The sequence below is a fragment of the Capricornis sumatraensis genome, chromosome 15 (genome assembly GCF_032405125.1).
Source record: "Capricornis sumatraensis isolate serow.1 chromosome 15, serow.2, whole genome shotgun sequence".
Lineage (NCBI taxonomy): Eukaryota > Metazoa > Chordata > Mammalia > Artiodactyla > Bovidae > Capricornis > Capricornis sumatraensis.
Window position 1 is genome coordinate 24,049,666 of NC_091083.1, and position 20,940 is coordinate 24,070,605.

General features: G+C 37.7%; 1 protein-coding gene across 1 annotated transcript in view; it reads left to right on the forward strand.

The window, feature by feature from the left end:
• Positions 1 to 20,940, forward strand: part of MALRD1 (MAM and LDL receptor class A domain containing 1) — a 590,849-nt gene that overhangs the window by 382,462 nt on the left and 187,447 nt on the right. Inside the window, exons 30-31 of the mRNA XM_068987706.1 lie at positions 7,014 to 7,142; positions 18,319 to 18,480. Coding sequence (XP_068843807.1) covers positions 7,014 to 7,142; positions 18,319 to 18,480 — 291 coding nt within the window. The remainder of the gene's footprint in view (positions 1 to 7,013; positions 7,143 to 18,318; positions 18,481 to 20,940) is intronic.

Genomic DNA, 20,940 nt, shown 5'->3' on the forward strand with positions numbered 1-20,940 from the left:
GACTCACGTCCATTGAGTCAGTGATGCCATCCAGCCATCTCATCCTCTGTCGTCCCCTTCTCCTCCTGCCCCCAATCCCTCCCAGCATCAGAGACTTTTCCAATGAGTCAACTCTTCGCATGAGGTGGCCAAAGTACTGGAGTTTCAGCTTTAGCATCATTCCTTCCAAAGAAATCCCAGGGTTGATCTCCTTCAGAAAGGACTGGTTGGATCCTTAATCCCATCTAAATTATAAGGGCAGGGGTCGGGAATCAGAGTCCAATAGAAACCCTACAAAATACTTGACCAGTAATGTCTAAATTGTAAAAGTTATCAAAAACAAGGAGAATCTGAGAAACTGTCCCAGTGAAGAGGAGCCTAAGGAGACATGACCTTACCAACTGAATAATATGGTTTTCAATAATGGGTCTGGCCATTATCAGCACATTATTTATGTACTTGATGTGGTAATATTCTGCATGAAAAAAAAAAAGTGTTTAAAAATATCCGCCCATGTAAATTTTACTGTCTGAAATCCCAGAGCATGCTGAATATCATCACTTGAAAGAGATGATAAAATGAGTGTGTGCCCACAAATAGAACCTGTAGAATGATTATGTCAAGTTCTGTGTAATGAATGCTGTGTGCAAAGCTATTTTACTCCAAATACAAATTTATATGGGCAAGGATTTCTTTACTGTCGATTCTATTACAAAAAAAGAATGATGCCACTTTTCAAGTTATGTCACTTTAAGTGGGGACAGTGTATTCAGATCCACAGTGGATTAGTCCTATATATTTCCCATGTGTTTTGTTGGATTAAATATTCACTTCTTATGGCTACATCATTTTGCAGATCTTTTCTTCTTTGTAGGACTTTTCCATTTATCATGGTTTACTTTTAGGTCTTTAGGGCCCTGTCAGTCAGTCTTTACTTTTTTTAAACTAAAATAAGTATTTCATCTGTTTCATATATTGTTTTCTGCCAGCCAGGGTATCTTCAACTTGCTCCTATGAGCACCAATGCTCTTTCCATTCTCATTCTCATTTACTACAGCATATGTGAGATTATCTTTCATTTCATTATCTGTTGACCAGGTGAATAGGTACTGCATTTGTCATTTTGACTAAATGAAGAAACTGAATGGTTAAAGATAGACAAGACATGCTCAAGAAAATAATGCACCTCTTCTATTTACCATGGTGACTTTCCTAACACCAGTCTGACTGACCATGCTCTTAAAGGAGAACTACATTTCTTAGAATTGCAGTCTCTTTTTATTTTTGATTTGTGCAACCCATATATCATAGATTAACCCCACCATAGAACTGTCAGAACTTACACAGGACAAGGTAAAACAGACTCTTAAAGGGCACAAACAGAACCTGGTGTGCACCAGGACCCAGGAGAAAGTAGCAGTGACCCCACAACTTGTCCGTGAGTGTCCAGCAGTCTCTGGTGGAGGCGTGGGTCGACGGTGGCCTGCTGCATGGTAGGGGGCACTGAGGTGCCCATTATTTTCATTACCTCCTGTTGTGGCCTCAGGTCAAACAACAGGGAGAGAACACAGCCCTGCCCATCAACAGAAAATTGGGTTAAAGATTTACTGAGCATGGCCCTGCCCATCAGAACAAGATCCAGTTTCCCCCTCAGTCAGCCTCTCTCATTAGGAAGCTTCCAAAGCCTCTTATCCTTATCCATTAGAGGGCAGACAGAATGAAAACCACAATCACAGAAAACTAGCCAAACTGATCACATGGACCACAGCCTTGTCTAACTCAATGAAACTATGAGCCATGCTGTGTAGGGCCACACAAGATGGACGGGTAATGGTGGAGAATTCTGAAAAAATGTGGTCCACTGGAGAAGGGAATGGCAAACCACTTCAGATTCTTGCCTTGAGAACCCCATGAACAGTATGAAAAGGCAAAAAGATAAGACACTGAAAGATGAACTCGCCAGGTCAGTAGGTGCCCGATATGCTACTGGAGATCAGCAGAGAAATAACTCCAGAAAGAATGAAGAGTTGATGCAACACAAAACCAACACCCAGTTGTGGATGTGACTGGTGATGGAAGTCAAGTCCAATGTTGTAAAGAACAATATTGCATAGGAACCAGGAATGTTAGGTCCATGAATCAAGGCAAACTGGAACTGGTCAAACATGAGATGGCAAGAGTGAACATCAACATTTTAGGAATCAGTGAACTAAAATGGACTAGAATGGGTAAATTTAACTCAGATGACCATTATATCTACTACTGTGGGCAAGACTCCCTTAGAAGAAATGGAGTAACCATCATAGTCAACAAAACAGTCTGAAATGCAGTACTTGGATGCAATCTGAAAAATGAGAGAATGATCTCTATTCATTTCCAACATAAATCATTCAGCATCACAGTAATCCAAGTCTATGCCCTGACCAGTAATGCTGAAGAAGCTGAAGTTGAACAGTTCTATGAAGACCTACAAGACCTCCTAGAACTAAAACCCAAAAAAGGTTTCCTTTTCATTATGTGGTGTGGTGTGATTTAGTCGGTCAGTCGTGTTTGACTCTTGCGACCCCAGGGATTGTAGCCTGCCAGGCTCCTCTGTCCATGAGATTCTCCAGGCAAGAATACTGGAGTAGGTTGCCATTTCCTTCTCCAGGGGATCATCCTGACCCAGGAATTGAACCCAGGTCTCTGGCATTGCAGGTAGATTCTTTACCTACTGGACTATGAGGGAAGCCCTTTGATTATAGGGGACTGGAATGCAAAAGTAGGAAGTCAAGCGATACCTGGAATAACACGCAAATTTTTCCCTGGAGTAGAAAATGAAGTAGGTCAAAGGCTAACAGAATTTTGCCAAGAGAACACATAACAGAATTTTGCCAAGAAAACACATTAATCATAGCAAATACCCTTTTCCAACAACACAAGAGAAGACTCTACACATGGACATCACCAGATGGTCAACACCGATATCAGACTGATTATATTCTTTGCAACCAAAGATGGAGAAGCTCTATACAGTCAGCAAAAACAAGACCAGGAGCTGACTGTGGCTCAGATCATGAACTCCTATTGCCAAAATCAGACTTAAGAAAGTAGGGAAAACCACTAGACCATTCAGGTATGACCTAAATCAAATCCCTTACAATTATTCAGTAGAAGTGAGAAATAGATTCAAGGGATTAGATCTGACAGAGTGCCTGAAGAACTATGGACAGAGGTTTGTGACACTGTACAAGAAGCAGTGATCAAGACCATCCCCAAGAAAAAGAAATGCAAAAAGGCAAAATGGTTATCTGAGGAGGCCTTACAAATAACTGAGAAAAGAAGAGAAGCTAAAGGCAAAGGAGAAAAGGAAATATATACCCATTTGAGTGCAGAGTTCCAAAGAATAGCAAGGAGAGATAAGAAAGCCTTCCTCAGTGATCAGTGCAAAGAAATAGAGGGAAATAAATGAATCGGAAAGACGAGAGATCTCTTCAAGAAAATTAGAGATACCAAGGGAACATTTCATGCAAAAATGGGCACAATAAAGGACAGAAATGGAATGGACCTAACAGAAGCAGAAGATATTAAGAAGAGGTGGCAAGAATACACAGAAGAACTATACAAAAAAGATCTTCATGACCCAGATAACCACGAGAGTATGATCACTCACCTAGAGCCAGATATCCTGGAATGCGAAGTCAAGTGGGCCTTAGGAAGCATCACTACGAATAAAGCTAGTGGAGGTGATGGAATTCCAGTTGAGCTATTTCAAATACTGAAAGATGATGCTCTGAAAGTGCTATACTCAATATGCCAGCAAATTTGGAAAATTCAGCTGTGGCCACAGGACTGGAAAAGGTCAGTTTTCATTCCAATCCCAAAGAAAGGCAATGCCGAAGAATGTTCAAACTACCACACAATTGCACTCATCTCACACACTAGCAAAGTAATGCTCAAAATTATCCAAGCCAGGCTTCAACAGTACATGAACCATGAAATTCCAGGTGTTCAAGCTGGATTTAGAAAAGACAGAGGAACCAGATATCAAATTGCAAACATCTGCTGGATCATCGAAAAAGCAAGAGAGTTCCAGAAATACCTCTACTTCTGCTTTATTGATGACACCAAAGCCTTTGACTGTGTGAATCACAACAAACTGTGGAAAAGTCTTAAAGAGTTGGGAATACCAGACCACCTCACCTGCCTCCTGAGAAGTCTGTATGCAGGTCAAGAAGCAACAGTTAGAACTGTACATGGAACAACAGGCTGGTTGTAAACCTGGAAAGGAGGATTTTAAGGCTGTATATTGTCACCCTGCTTATTTAACTTCTATGCAGAGTACATCATGAGAAATGCTGGGCTGTATGAAGCACAAATTGGAATCGAGATTGCCAGGAGAAATATCAATAACCTCAGATATGCAGATGACACCACCCTTATGGCAGAAAGTGAAGAAGAACTAAAGAGCATCTTGATGAAAGTGAAAGAGGAGAGTGAAAAAGTTGGCTTACAACTCAACATTCAGAAAGCCAAGATCATGGCATTTGGTCCCATCACTTCATGGCAAATAGATGAGGAAACGATGGAAACTGTGAGAAACTTTATTTCCTGGACTGTAAAATCACTGCAGATGGTGAATGCAGCCATGGAATTAAAAGATGCTTGCTCATGGAAGAAAAGCTAAGATCAACCAAGACAGCATATTAAAAAGCAGAGACATTCCTTTGCCAACAAAGATCTGTCTAGTCAAGGCTATGGTTTTTCCAGCAGTCAGATGTGGATGTGAGAGTTGGACCATAAAGAAAGCTGAGTGTTGAAGAATTGATGCTTTTGAACTGTGAGGTTGGAGAAGACTCTTGAGAGTTTCTTGGACTGGAAGGAGATCCAACCATTCAATCCTAAAGGAAATCAGTCCTGAATATTCATTGGAAGGACTCATGCTGAAGCTGAAGCTCCAATACTTTGGCCACCTGATTCAAAGAACTGACTCATTGGAAAAGACCCTGATGCTGAGAAAGACTGAAGATGGGAGGAGAAGGGGATGACAGGGGATGAGATGGCTGGATGGCATCACCAACTCTATGGACATGAGTTTGAGTAGGCTCCGGGAGCTGGTCATGGACAGGGAACCCTGTCATCCTGCAGTCCATGGAGTCGCAAAGAGGCAGACATGACTTAGTGACTGAACTATACCATAGGTTCTCTGGTCTATGCCAAATTTACTATAATTATACTATAATTCACTATGCTATGATTTCTCTCTCTCTCTTTTTTTTCTATTCTATATTGTTAAGAAAATAAGCCTCATTTAGAGATGGAGTCTCTCTTGATCATTTTTTTTAAAACTAAAGAACCAATTATTTAGATTATCAATTAAAACACATTTCCTCTATGGAGTAATTATATAACTCCACAGCCTATGGCATAGAAAAATAAAATAATCTCTAGTGCATAGACTTGCATACTGAGCAGTGTCCGCATACCTCTCTGGGTTAATAGTAAGTTCTCACCAATGTTAATTAAAATTGTGTGGCAAAGATTCTAAATCACTCAAAGAACATAACCTTTAATTCTTCATTTTACTGATATCCACATCTAAATATTGGCTGTTCTTTTAGATTTCCTCTCTTCAATCTTATATTTAGACTCCATTTTGCTGGTAAATTGTTTCTGGAAATTATTCAGGTTTTAACTGTTGTATTATGGAAATGACTCAAAGACTATGGAAATGCACTTTTATGAAATCTGCAGAGATTTACTATTTTCCTTCATGAAAATACTGCCTATTTTTGAGTGACTTACTGCCACCACAGTCACACTGGTTCAAACCCATAGTAATCTCTATAACAAAGGAATTGTTGAGGTTTATTTAATTTGTTGAATTTGATAACAATAGTTTTAGACCTTTAATGTATATAATTTTGAAGCTATAAAGCATTATCATTAGACTTTGTGTCAGTTGAAATTGTATGCAAACATGTGAATTGCTTGGAAAATTCTGTCGATTTGTTTAAAAAAAATTTTTTTTTCATTTATTTTTGGCTGAGCTGGGTCTTTGTGGCTGCCTGAGCTTTCTCTTGTTGCAGAGAGCTCACTGTGTTGGCCTCTCTTGTTTCCAAGCACAGGCTCTATAGAGTATGGACTCAGTATCTGTGGCACACAGACTTAGTTGTCCCATGTTATGTGGGATCTTCCCCAGACCAGGGATCAAACCCGTGTCCCTTGCATTTTCCAGCAAATTCTTAATCATTGGACCACCAGGGAAGTCCATCAATCTGCTTTTCTAAGTCACCTTTAGATGATACTATTATGCCTTCAATTATTATAACTAGCATTTATAAAGCACAAATTGTATATTGAATGCTGTATTAGGCCCCAAAAATCCTGTGTCAAAAGAGCTTGGAGTCTGTAAGGACAAACAGATTGTAAACAGCTCTTATACAAGGTGGTAAGCATTTAATATAGAAATAAAAGTGCTCTTAGGCAGCATGAAATAGGGAGTGTCCAACCTGAGGCACAGATGGCAAAGGGAAGGTGAGACCAGAGTAGAGAAAAAAGTTGTTTCCTTGGGTCTTAAGATTGAACAGACCACCAGGACCAAAAGAGGGAATGATCAGTACAGGCAAAGGAAAAAACATTTATGAGGACATGGCAAAACAAAGAGCAAGTGGCATCTCAGTGAAGCCCTCAGTCCTAGGATAGAGTTTAGCTGCAGGTGCTTCAGAGAAGAGTTGCACCTGGAAAACTAAGCTGCAACCAAAAATCAAAAGATTTTAATGCTTTGATTGGGAGCTTGGGTTTATGTAATAGACAGTGGTCAGCCCTTGACTGCTTAAAATGTATTTTCAAAGTGCAGTTTCTGTTACTTGCTGAACAGTTCCAGATGTGACTGAGAGATGGGGAGTCATCTAAAGTCTATCTTGGGCAATGATTCAAATCTTGAACTTATCTAATACTGTGGGATCTATAAAACCACTAAAGGAAGGGAGCATTGAAGTATAATGAAACTATTACCAAATGATGTTTGTGATTGTTATTTTGTTTTTCTCCAGTGGGAGAGACTTCGGAGATTTGCCCAGAGGCCACTGATTTTTTGTGCCTCAACAAGAAGTGTGTTGCATCCCACCTTGTCTGTGACTATAAACCAGACTGCTCTGATGGGTCTGATGAAGCTCACTGTGGTAAGTGTGTTTGCCTGTTCTAATGTTGCCAGTTCAGCACAGAATTTCAGTTTATTAGTAGAGTAACTTATTGACGTTGGTGAGTGAAAAGAAAAATGTTCTTTTCATGCACTAGAGCAGACTTAGAATAGCCAAAAGATTTTTCCAGCTTCTCTCTGAAGATGTTTAAATAGAAGCCCTACCATCCTTTTTATCCCCATACTAAAAACTGCAGCAAATCTATAGCAAATCGTGTGACAAAAATTTCCCATTATGTCATTGTACAGAACTGTGTGCAGAGTCAGAATTCAAACTGTCAGAAATTGAACTAGCAGTCTACATTTCTTCATCAATTCTCATTCCTGTTTTCACTCCTCCCTCCACCCAATGGCTGATTTTATACATGAGGCAAAAAGTGAGCACCTGGAATAAATACTAGTTTAATGATTAATTTTATTAATTACATTGCAGTGGAAAAAGAATACATGAGCCACATTTTTTAAAATTCAAACTTTAATTCAAATGATTTTTAAAGTCATGTATAAAGCCAAGTAGGTAATTTTAAAACATGAGCACATACTTAAATCCAAAGAATTTTTTTCATATATCTTACTGATTAGAACTCATATGCCACACAGGCTGCCTGTTACAATTAGCATTTGCTGTGTAACAAAGTACCCTAAGAGTTAGTGGTCCAAACAACTTTCATTTGGTTTGCAGTTTTGTGGGTCTGTAACTTAGGAAGGAATCAGTGAGGCAGTTTGTCTCAGATCCACATGGCTCAAACTGGGACATCTGGACCTGGAGGAGCACTTCCAAGATGGTGGTATCTCTTATTTATTTGGCACGTGTGTGCTCTTTGGCTTCTCTGTATGGATCAGCATGGAATCAACCTCTAGGGCAATTGGTATGGCTTGGACTATCACAGGTTAGTCAGACATCTTTCATGGGGTTGGCCTTTACCATGGATTGACTGAAAAAAATGAATGCTTAACATGAAAGTTGAGAATTGTGTTTTCTTTGGAGGACTCTGGTGACTCAGATGGTAAAGAATCTGCCTGTATTGCGAGAGACCAGGGTTCTATCCCTGGGTCAGAAAGATCCCCTGGAGAAGGAAATGGCAACCCTCTCTGGTATTCTTGATTGGAGAATCCCATGGACGGAGGAGCCTGGCGGGCTACAGTCCATAGGGCCACACAGAGTTGAGCACAACTGGGTGACTAACACCACCACTCCTACTACTATTACTACTAAATACTACTACTACTGCTACTACTGCTTGGAGGACTCAAGCCTACAAGACAGCCTCTCAGCTCTGAGGGAGTGTTCCCAAGAGGTACAGAAAGAGCCAGACTATATAGAAATTTTGCAACAAAGACCAGGTAGTCCAGACATCAAAGGATTACTGTTAATTAAAGAAAACCAGATATCTTAAGGAACTTAGTGCTTCTCTGTGTATGGGAAGATGCAAGATGGGCTCACTGAAATCATTCTTTTGGTATCCATCTCAGCTATCTAGGGTGGCACCCTCGTTTTTCCCATCCTGAGTCCCCGCAGGCTACGCTGATGTGGTGGCTGCAGTGGCTGAAGGCTTGATGGCAGGCATCCTGCTGTTTCTACCTTGAGTTCCCTCAGGGCTCACTATGCGGGAGGGGGTAGTGACTGATATTACAACATCCTTTGTTTACTGACATGGCAGGCAACGTTTTTCATTCACACATGTGAATGTTCCAAGAGCAAGCATTCCAAGAGTCTTGGAAAAATAGCAAGTGTATTTATGATTTCACCTTAGAAGTTTCAGAATGTCCCTCCTGACTCTTCCTAATGGTCATGCAGATAACAAAGACTAGATTCAAAGGGAGGAAGAGCGTAGACTCCACTTCTCAGTGGGAAAACATCACACATGCACTGGGAAGGAGTCATACTCAAGCCGTGGTTACGTGTTTTTTTATTTTTAACTCAGTATTGTTTTCAGGATGGTACAGTGACAATGCTTCTGCAGTATTCATTTCTCCTTTTGGCATCCATTATTTTTTTTAAATTGTGGTAAAATATGTGTGCAATGAAATGTAATATTCTTGCCTTTCGATGTTACGGTTCAGGGACAGTAAGTATATTTGCATTGTTGTGCAGCCAACATCACCACCTATAATCAGAACTTTTTTATCTTGAAAAACTAAAACTCTATGTGATTAAGCAATAGCCCTTCCTTCTCCCTAACTTTCAGCCCCCAACCACCACCCTTCTAATTTTTTTCTATTCATTTGATGACTCTAGGTACCTCATATAAGTGGAATCACAGGATTTGTCCTTTTGTGACTGGCTTATTTTAGTTAGCATATTATTGTTAACATTCACCCCATCTTTTCATTTTAAATTAAGGATTCAGTTCAGTTTAGTTCAGTCGCTTAGTCGTGTCCGACTCTTTGCTACCCCACGAATTGCATCACGCCAGGCCTCCCTGTCCATCACCATTTCCTGGAGTTCACTCAGACTCACATCCATCGAGTCCATGATGCCATCCAGCCATCTCATCCTCTGTCCTTCTCTTCTCCTCCTGCCCCAGATCTCTCCCAGTATCAGAGTCTGTTCCAATGAGTCAACTCTTCGCATGAGGTGGCCAAAGTACTGGAGTTTCAGCTTTAGCATCATTCCTTCCAAAGAAATCCCAGGGCTGATTTCCTTCAGAATGGACTGGTTGGATGTCTTTGCAGTCCAAGGGACTCTCAAGAGTCTTCTCCAACACCACAGTCCAAAAGCATCAATTCCTTGGTGCTCAGCCTTCTTCATAGTCCAACTCTCACATCCATACATGACCACTGGAAAAACCGTAGCCTTGACAAGACGGACCTTTGTTGGCAAAGTAATGTCTCTGCTTTTGAATATGCTAACTAGGTTGGTCATAACTTTTCTTCCAAGGAGTAAGTGTATTTTAATTTCATGGCTGCAGTCACCATCTGCAGTGATTTTGGAGCCCCCAAAAAATAAAGTCTGACACTGTTTCCACTGTTTCCCCATCTACTTCAAATAAGTGTAAATGGTTGGTACTTTTTAGAACTGTACTACTAATACTATAATACATAATCTTAATTTTATAAAATATTGTTTCCTATATAATGTATATTTTCTCCAATGAAATTTATTATATATTAGCTAATAGTTCCTAGTATTATTTTTAACTTCTTTTACATGAATCAAATATATATATATATATATATATATACACACACATACATATATTTTACATTGACTGTAAGGAATTTATTTCAATGGAGTTCTTAAACAGTGCTCTGAAACATTTTGAAGTTGCCATTTTCCCCACAAGACATGACAAGTAGAGCTTTAATAATCACCAGTAAAAACACTAAAAACTTGGCAAAGTTTAAGAAGTTTCTAAAGGAAAAATAATAAGAATATGGTGACAGTGATATACATAATCCAATGTGACAAGAGGGACAGCTGTTACATTCATATAGAAAATTTATTACAGATAGTAAATTATCTTTCTCTCATGTAAACATATACATATATTAAAAATATTTATATAAAAATTAAACTCTTCCATTTATTCCTATTCCTAAATTGGAGTAGGAACGACCTTCTAAACACTTCAGTTCAGTTCAGTTTTTCAGTCATGTCTGACTCTTTGTTACCCCATGGACTGCAGCATGCCAGGCCTCCCTGTCCATCACCAAGTCCCGGAGTTTACTCAAACTCATGTCCATTGAGTTGGTGATGCCATCCAACCATCTCATGCTCTGTCATCTCCTTCTCCTCCTGCTTTCAGTCTTTTCCAGCATCAGAGTCTTTTCCAATGAGTCAGTTCTTCACTTCAGATGGCCAAAGTATTGGAGTTTCAGCTTCAACATCAGTCCTTCCAATGAACACTCAGGACTGATCTTCTTTAGGATGGACTGGTTGGATCTCCTTGCAGTCCAAGGGACTCTCAAGAGTCTTCTCCAACACCACAGTTCAAAAGCATCAATTCTTCAGCACTCAGCTTTCTTTATAGTCCAACTCTCACATCCATACATGACCACTGGAAAAACCATAGCCTTGACTAGATGGCTACTTTGTTGGCAAAGTAATATCTCTGCTTTTAAATATGCTGTCTAGGTTGGTCATAACTTTTCTTCCAAGGAGCAATTGTCTTTTAATTTCATGGTTGCAGTCACCATCTGCAGTGATTTTGGAGCCCCAAAAAATAAAGTCAGCCACTGTTTCCACTGTTTCCCCATCTGTTTCCCATGAAGTGATGGGACCAGATGCCATGATCTTAGTTTTCTGAATGTTGAGCTTTAAGCCAAACTTCTCACTCTCCTCTTTCACTTTCATCAAGAGGCTCTTTAGTTCTTCTTCACTTTCTGTCAAAAGGGTGGTGTCATCTGCATATCTGAGGTTATTGATATTTCTCCCAGCAATCTTGATTCCAGCTTGTGCTTCATCCAGCCCAGAGTTTCTCATGATGTACTCTGCATAGAAGTTAAATAAGCAGGGTGACAATATACAGCCTTGACATACTCCTTTTCCTATTTGGAACCAGTCTATTGTTCCATGTTCAGTTCTAACTGTTGCTTCCTGAGCTGCATACAGATTTCTCAAGAGGCAGGTCAGGTGGTCTGGTATTGCAATCTCTTTCAGAATTTTGCACAGTTTACTGTGATCCACAGTTTACCATGATGCCAAAGTCAAAGGCTTTAGCATAGTCAATAAAGCAGAAATAGTTGTTTTTCTGGAACTCTCCTGCTTTTCCAATGATCCAGTGGATGTTGGTAATTTGATTTCTGGTTACTCTGCCTTTTCTAAAATTAGCTTGAACATCTGGAAGTTCATGGTTCACATATTGGGTATATGAAAATGAATAAGACATTGTATTAGGTATCAGAAATTGACTTTCTACTGTGGAAAAACAATTAGAGGTGAAATATATTAAAATATGAAGTTATTTGCTTTTTAAAAAGTTTGTAAATGAAAGGATCCCTGGTTATTTTCTTTAAATGTAACAGGTACTTTCAGGAATAAAGTTACCACCAGTTATTTGGGGAGTATATATGAAGAATAATGTGTATGCGTGTGTACATCTGTAGATTAATTATAAAAACAGACTTTAAAACATTAGAAAGAATTTCAAGTCCTTTGATTTTTCAGGTGTGAATGCTGCCTCTGCTCTTTTTTTCTTTTTCTTTTATTTATCTTCTCAGAGAACCTTACATGATTTTTATTTTTCCCACAGCTATTTGAGGTACTGATGTAAAACACACAAAGGCATTTTTGATTTTCAGAAACTGAAGTCCATTATAGACCCATATCTGTTAGTGTTACTCATGACTTTGATGAACAACACTGGGAAATATTTGAATTCATTAAGCTAAAACCAATATGTTGAGAAGTGAATAGTCACTTTTCTTAAAACATCTTGATAGATTTTGTTCATATCCAAAAGGAACATTGCGAAGCACACAGGGATATTCAGGTGACTTTTTTGATTCTGCAAAGGCTTCCTTGTGGCTCACATGGTAAAGAATCTGCCTGCAATGCAGCAGACAGGAGTTCAATCCCTAGGTTGGGAAGATCCCCCCAGAAGGGTATGACAACTCACTGCAGTATTCTTGCCTGGAGAATTCCTTGGACAGAGGAGCCTGGTAGGCTACAGTCCATGGGATCATAAAGAGTCGGATATGACTGAGCAACTAACACTGATGCTTCAGATTGACTCCCTCAATATTTTATATTGCTGATCTTTTGGATGTAGTAGAGACATCAGCATTGGATTCCTGCAGGCAGAGAATCTACTGTGGATAATGGAACATTTTCAAAGTGACCTTTGAAGAAATAAGGAAAGAATTGACCTTTGAAATTATTAAACTGGAGTCTTCATTTTTACTTTGAACATCGTTTCTTGGGCAATTATTTAAATTCTTAGAGACTCACTTTTCTTATCTATGCAGTAGATATAATATACAGAGTGCTTTGAGAATTAAATGAAATAATGTAAAGGATATATTTGTTCAGTCTTTGAGGATTAATGTTAGCTTCTTTCATAATGTTGTTTTTATATTCTCTTGAAATTTGTCAGTCATTGTGAATACCTTATTTACATGTCCTTTATACTCATCAGACAATAAATGCAGCTGTTCCTTATGACTAAATGTTGACTGTAGGTTATGAGCAAAGATAAATCTTTCGTTTGCATCTCTACCTCTTGTTGCAAAAATGCATAGTTGATAGGAAAGGAGAGAAATTCTTTTTAAAAGAAACAGTTACATTAGAAAAGATGTCCTTTTTTATTTTTTTCATGGAAGGAAGGTATTACTTGAAACAGGTATTAAGAGTGCTTCATATTCTAGGCTAGGGAAGCAGAGAATGAGGCAGCTACTTTCTCTCCTGTCTTTTACAGTGATGAGCATCATTATCAACAGTCTTTCCCACTGTACCCAGATTCTCCAAAATTCTTTTGAATGCAACTTTTCAAGAAGTCATGTCACAAGGAGGAGAAGTTATTTAATAGTCTTATGTTATATATTGTTGTGTTAGTAACTCTAGTCATGTCCAACTCTTTGTGACCCCAAGGTCTGTAGCCAACCAGGCTCCTCTGTCCATGAATTTCTCCAGGCAAGAATACTTGAGTGAGTTGCCATACCCTTCTTCAGGGGATCTTCCCGATCCAGGGATAGAACCTGGTTCTCCCACCTTGCAAGCAGACTCTTTACCGAGTGAACCACCAGGGAAGCCCATGTTATATATTATGGTGTTGCAAAATAAGGTGGCTAAGTGGATGTGAGAATTAAAAATAATTAATGATGGAGCCATCTGTTTAATATAAGTGAGTTGATTAATGTTTGTACTGACCATGCAACCATACAGCTGAATATTGTACCAATGGAAAAATGCCAGTTGTGTGAGAGTGTTCGTAATGCTTTGAATCAATTCAAGGAATCATGATAAAGTTCACAATTTGGAAATTATTTTTTCTAAAGCCGTAGCCATGTCAAAAATATTGATACATATTAATCATCAAGAAATATTACAAATTGTTCATATCATCTATCATTCAATAATTAGTGTAGAATCATTATAGCTTATGTAATGCAGTTAATAATAATACTTGATCATATGGAAATGTTTTTAGTAATTCAGTGGTGGTTGTTGTTCAGTCACTGTGTTCGACTCTGCAACCCCATGGACTGTAGCACACCAGGCTGCAGTGGTAAATAACAATTAGGGTGACGATGCAAAACCAAGAAGTAATAAGTTGCTAAATAAATAGTAACAATTATAATTACTGTTGTAAAACACCGCCCCCCCCACCACACCCCCTCCCCCTATCCCTGAGAATGGACATGATCTGGAAAGAGAAAGATAAGACCTAGGTTGGACTTTGAAGGAAAATTATTATTTGCTAGATGGAATGGAGCAAAGAAGGTAAATTAATACACTTGTAGAGAAATTTGAAACTTGACAGGTTTAGACTGCAGAGCAATCTTTGCTACTTGCTTATCCATGTTTTTGTTAAAAAACAGAATTCCAATTTTACTTGGGGCAGCATTATAACCAGCCACAGATACTATCTTCTGCAGCTTCTTTGTAGCCACTAGAGGCCCATGAGATATACATGGCAACTGGGGGCAAGTATCACTTTCAAAAAGAAAAAAGTGACAGAGTGGGCAAAAAGCTTTTCTCTTCTTTCTTCTTCCCATTGCTTTCAATGCCATGAATATTTGTGGCTCTGGGAAGTACAGCATCATCTTGCAACCATGAAGGAACATGAGGATAAGATGACAGTAAGGAAGGATGGAAGATGCGTGCTTTACACTGCACACTGGAACTACAACCACAGTGCTCCAATATTGCAGCCACCTGATGCAAGGAGCTGACTCATTGGAAAAGGCCTTGATCCTGGGAAAGACTGACGGCAAAAGGATAAGGGGGCAGCAGAGGATAAGATGGGTACATAGCATCACTGATTCAATGGACATGAGTTTAAGCAAACACTGGGAGATAAGTGAAGGGCAGGACAGCCTAGTGTGCTGCTGTTCATGGGGTCACAAAGAGTCAGACGTGACTTAGTGACTGAACAACAACAGCAGGATGCCAACCTTATACTGACACCTTCCTGACCTATTGTTAATTGAGATAAATGAATTCTTATCTATTTACGCTATTATTTGGGCTTTCAGTACCTGAAACTAAATGCATCTCTGATACAGACAATAAGAAAAACGTATTTTCTGAAATGACAAGAAGTCGAAAGCAATTTAGAGTTGGTTAATTTAGCAACTTCTGTCATCAAAAGTATAGAACTGTATGCCCTCCATAATTCTTTAAGTTCTGCCTTCTTCAGATAATGAACAGTCTTATAAAGTCAGCTCCCCTTACACATCTTTGCAATGATATCCTGAGAAAGAAGATAGATTTTCTTCCTTTTGACTTGTTTTTAAGAATAAAGAAATATTTTCCTAGTTGTCTTTTTCCTAGTAAGTCTCATTGTCAGAAATATATCCCAAGACTGTCTTAAACCAGGGAAGACAAGGGGAATTTGATCATTGTATCATGATTGCTTAGATGAACTGTGAGCCACCGCTGGAGCTATGATAGCAGCTGTTTGACTCTTCAGACACTTTTGCCTCTTCAGACACTCATAAAACTTCAGTTCTTCCCTGTTAATAAAACTGCAGTTATGTCCTGGACAAGAGAGAAAAGGAAGGACTGACAAGTAGCATCCAATTGCTAGAGACAGTATGCAAAAAACAAGAGTAGTTTAACATAAAAGTTGAAAAAAATGTCAATTTTATTCAAGAGATAATTTACTGAAAAATTTTGTAGAGACAGTTTGAAGACAAGACAGATTTCAGCCTTAAAAAAAATTGCATCAACAGAAAGGTTATTGTACTCAGGACTAGAAGTCTTGAGGGCATTTTCAAATAATGTGAACACCTGAATATTTTGAGCAAGGGAAATAGCAGAAGAGAAGTCTGAAAGATGATTGATGGAGTTTGAGTTTATAAGGTTGATAGAATGAAGGTTACAGTAAGGAAAGAGGCTTCTTAACTCAGCAGCTTAAACCAATGGAACTAGAACAGGGACTATGGGGCTGAAAAAAAGGAGTGAATTAAACAAATTCTTGAAGGGAGATTTTACAGATGTTGGTAGATTAGATACGTAAATAAGAATGCAAAATCACAAGATAACTTCAAAGTTTGAATCTTTAGAAAGAGAAGATTCATGCTATGATATAAATCAATCTCAGAGAAGAACCCATTTGTTGGGATCAATGATGAGTTCATTTTAGGATTGTTGGCTTTGAGATGACAATTGCATATTCCAAGTAGAATATTCAACAAACATTTGTAGAAAAACAGCTGCATTTTATTGTGTCTGTGGATTTGTAGATCATTTGCACAAAAGTATGAAAGCCATGGGAAAGAATGAATGAAGGTATACAGAATGAGACTTTTAAATTTTATGTAGTTTTTTTTTTTTTTTTAACATGAGGGGCACCCTACCTACCTCTGCAAGGTGAGAAAGGAATTAGTAGAGAATGTGTGTTTGAAAGATGTGGAAACTTTGTGTAACTTTGAAATAAATGAAGCCTTGGAATGCTAATAGCAGTGCTTGATAAGCAATTGATTAGCAAGATTAGCCCTAGAAAAGGGAAAAACAAAAGTGACATGATTTGAGTTAGAGAGGCTGAAATGTAACAGAATGAATCCTGATCATATAGATATCTTGAGAGTCAAATATGAAGTTTAATATTAAATAGAGTACAAGAATTAGGGCAAAAGTGATCACAGAGAATAAAAAAAGGATGTAGAATAATTATTGTTGCAGAAATACAGTAGAACCTGTATGTGACTTCATTTTAATAAACACACAATGGCTGTCTTTTCTGTAACCTTGGAAGATTCTGGATGTTTGCAGTTGGTTAGCTAAACACTTGGAGAAACTGTTCCTCACTTTCATTCATATTGCATAAGTATGATATATATCTATCTATATCACATAATCCTGGCATGTAAACATAAAAAGGATATACAGAGCCCATAAATAAACGTAAAAATCAATGGATCATAAGTCATGGAGAATGAAGGAAAGAAATGTACATAATTAAAAATGATTCTAGTTTATAGAAATAAGATGCAGTCATGCCAGAGAAGTAAAAGGACATTATTTTATGAAAATACCATCAGAGATTCAGAAAGTTTTCTATAAAAATAGTAAAGCTTTGAATACCTAATGTTTGGCATCCATTTTAACAGCAAGTTTTCCTGTGACAATGTGTCTATACATGCTCATAATAGTTTTATGTTAAGAAAAAGTTTGGAACAAGAAACCACCTGGAGAAGACGTGTTAAAATAATACAAATTTCATCTTTCAAAAAAGAAAAAAAAACGTCAATGACAATCTCAGTTGATTCATACTGATTAAACCATCCAATAATTCATTCTGTCTCTGTAACACGGTTTTTACAGTGAATGCTCAAAAATAATAACTGCTATGCAAAAAGAAAATTAAAGAAAAATGAAAGCAGATATCAGCGTGTTATGATGGCACTTTTCACAGATGACTAACGAGTAGACAATCAGTTATTATCTAGTAATTTTTCTCATTGTGAACAACTTAATATTTTAATGAGTTATCAATCAACACTTTTAAAAGAGAACTTCTTTCATTATTTAATGACTGGCTCTGAAATGTTTATGTGGATGATGGGTATGGTAGCAGAGAGGGTTTGCGTCCTGTACTGTTTACTACTTCTCCCAAAGGCAACTTTTCATTAATTATTGACTTTTCCTCTGTAATGGTCCTTGCTGTTCAAGCACTATAGTGCACAGAGGAACTAAATTAATCATCCAGACAACTGGAAATATTTAATTATTTGACCTGAATTATCAGCATTATCATAATGTTATATTCATTCTTCACGTATAGATACAGTTTTATCTATCATCTAAAATGTTACTAGTCAATTCATGTAAATCCTTAATGGCTAAATGACAGTATTCATGCACTTCTAGATTCTGTGATAAAAAAAAGCTTCAGTGTACAACTGATATTTCCAATGAATACAAATGCCATGATTCTTTAAATTTTTAAATAGAATATGCACATAATAATTTTAAACCACCACAAATGAAGTGTAATATCAAGTGTGACATACATTTCCAGAACACGCCATTAATATTTTTGTTTCCTTAGGCCAATATACAGGCACAGCAGGAAGCTGCAATTTTGAAACCACTTCAGGAAACTGGACCACAGCTTGCCATCTTACTCAAGAGTCTCAAGATGACTTGGATTGGGCCATTGGCAGTAGAATTCCTACAGAAGCATTGAGTCCAGACCCTGATCACACACCAGGTAAATCTAGGAGAGATAGCCAGGCCAAAGAGTCCACTGGGTGGTAATCTGCTTTAACTATTTGAGTGAACATCAGAATCCCTTCCTTGTGTCTTTGTGGAGATAGAACTCAGTATCCTTTATGAAAAGAGAGTTAGTTCCTTCTGGTTATCCCCTGAATTATTTAACAGACCTAGAACTGATATTGCTACAACAAAGCAATCCATGACTCATATTTTAAGAAACTCAGATTTTATTTATGGTAGCCTAAAGGCCCAGGGCTTCTCTGGTGGCTCAATGGTAAAGAATCCACCTACCAATGCTGAAGATGCGGGTTCAGTCCCTGGGTTTTGAAGATCCCCTAGAGAAGGAAATGACAACCCACTCCAGTATTCTTGCCTGGGAAATCCCATGGAGAGTAGAGCCTGGTAGGCTACAATCCATGGGATTGCAAAAAGAGTCAGACATGAATTAGCAACTAAACAGCAACAATAAAGATGACCTTAAAATTTCTTAATTGGGGCAGGGACGAGTAGGGGATGTTTGGATTAATGCATGAAGTAGACAAAAGAATATAGTTGGCATGCTACCACAGTGATAGCTAGCTGGCCATCAGTTTCATTCCAGGCCCTCTGAAGTGCAGAAGCAGTGATTTAAAAGGTAAGTGATGATAGAAGGAATGAGCATCAGTGAACCCTGAACAAGTTTTGCTTCCTGCTGGTGGTTTGAAAGTAAGGTGATCTGAAATGGTTTTGCAAGTAATAGAGTCAGAACAGAAGTAAACTTGTATTCTTGTTTGCTTTTAACCTGAAATTTTGCCTGATGCTTAACACTTTTCTTTTCTTAAGAGTCAAACTTTCTTAGGAATTAAAAATAACTCTTCAGTGATAAATTTGCTTAGGGACAAAACTATTCTTAGGGATAAAATCTAGCTTCTCTTTGAGATAAAAAAATCATCTTAAATATTGTGATGATTAATTTTATGTATCATCTTGAAGTGTGTTTTGGGATGAGGTTAACATTTAAATTGGTGAACTTGGAGCAGATTACATGCCATATAGTGGGTGGGCCTTACCCAATCAGTTGAACACCTGAATAGAACAACAACAAAAAAAAACCAGCCTCTCTGAGCAAAAGATAACTCACCAACAGATTGCCTTTGGACTTTCACTGCCCTGTTGGCTTTCTTTCTGCAAATATGGGGCTTGCCAGCCTCCATAATTACATGAGCCAGTTCCTTTAATAAATGCCTTGCTATGTTTACACATACCCTATTGGCTATGTTTCTCTGGAGAACTCTAATTAATACAACATTCCCCAAAATAATTGAAGCATAGGCTCAATGAAAAAGAACAAGATTATATGGAATTAAAATAATTTTTCATAGAAAGGGTATTTAAGATTGGCTCATCCATTTTATGTCCAATAAATGACAACATTGCTTTTATTATTTATATATTCTAGACAGATTGAAAATATCATGATTTCAATTACAGCTTGGAGGTGCGTTTTTGTTTAAAGCTGTTTCCTAATTCAGTTTCAGGTTGAATGTTTCTATTCCTTTTGACCTGTCAAGTTGTATTTCTTCTGCCTTTCATCAACTTTTTATTTCCTTAAAAAACAGATGAGATTAGTATATATCAGCTGATAGGGTAATGGAACAGGATAGAGAATTAAGGCACTTGGGTAAATAATTAAAAGAGTTTAGTGTATAACAAAGGTTAATTCACTGGGAAAAAGATGTATTATTTAGTGTGATGCTGGCATTGCTAGTTATCCACCTGGAAGGAAATTAAATGAAATTCTAGTTTTTCTTCTGAATATTTCATATACAACCATATATTCTAAATGGATTAATGATATAATATAACAAATCAAAATAATAAAATTCTTTCAAGAAAACATAGGGTAAGCTATGTGCAATTTAAAGAAGTATCTACCTTCCAAAAGGTACAATAAATAAATAAATAAATGAACCACACGTATTTAAAGATATAAAATTATAACTATGGTCTAAAAATTTCATAAATAAAATCAACAGGCATATAATAGATTTGAAAATTCTTTTCTTTATATATTGCAAGTACATAGGTAGGTAACTCTTATAGACTTCTTAGAAATGGCAGTTTTACCAACCAGGGAAGATTTGCATAACCAATTCACAGATGAACAAATTCAAATAATCAGCAAATATATTAAATGATGCTCAAGTTTGCAACTCATCAGAAAAAATGCAAATTAATAAGATGGGAAGGGATTTTTCAGAAGCCACTCACAGATGGCTGAGTGATGGAATTGGGGAAAGTGGGGAAAGACACTCATTCATGGTTGTGGGAAGTTTTCCATTTTGGGAAGCATTCTGTCCATATAGAAATATAAAGACCATTATGTAAGCATATGTATGTAAGGATATTTACTTCAACATTGTTTGAGGTTGAAAAAATGGGAAGTAACATAAACATGGGGCTTCCCTGGTGGTTC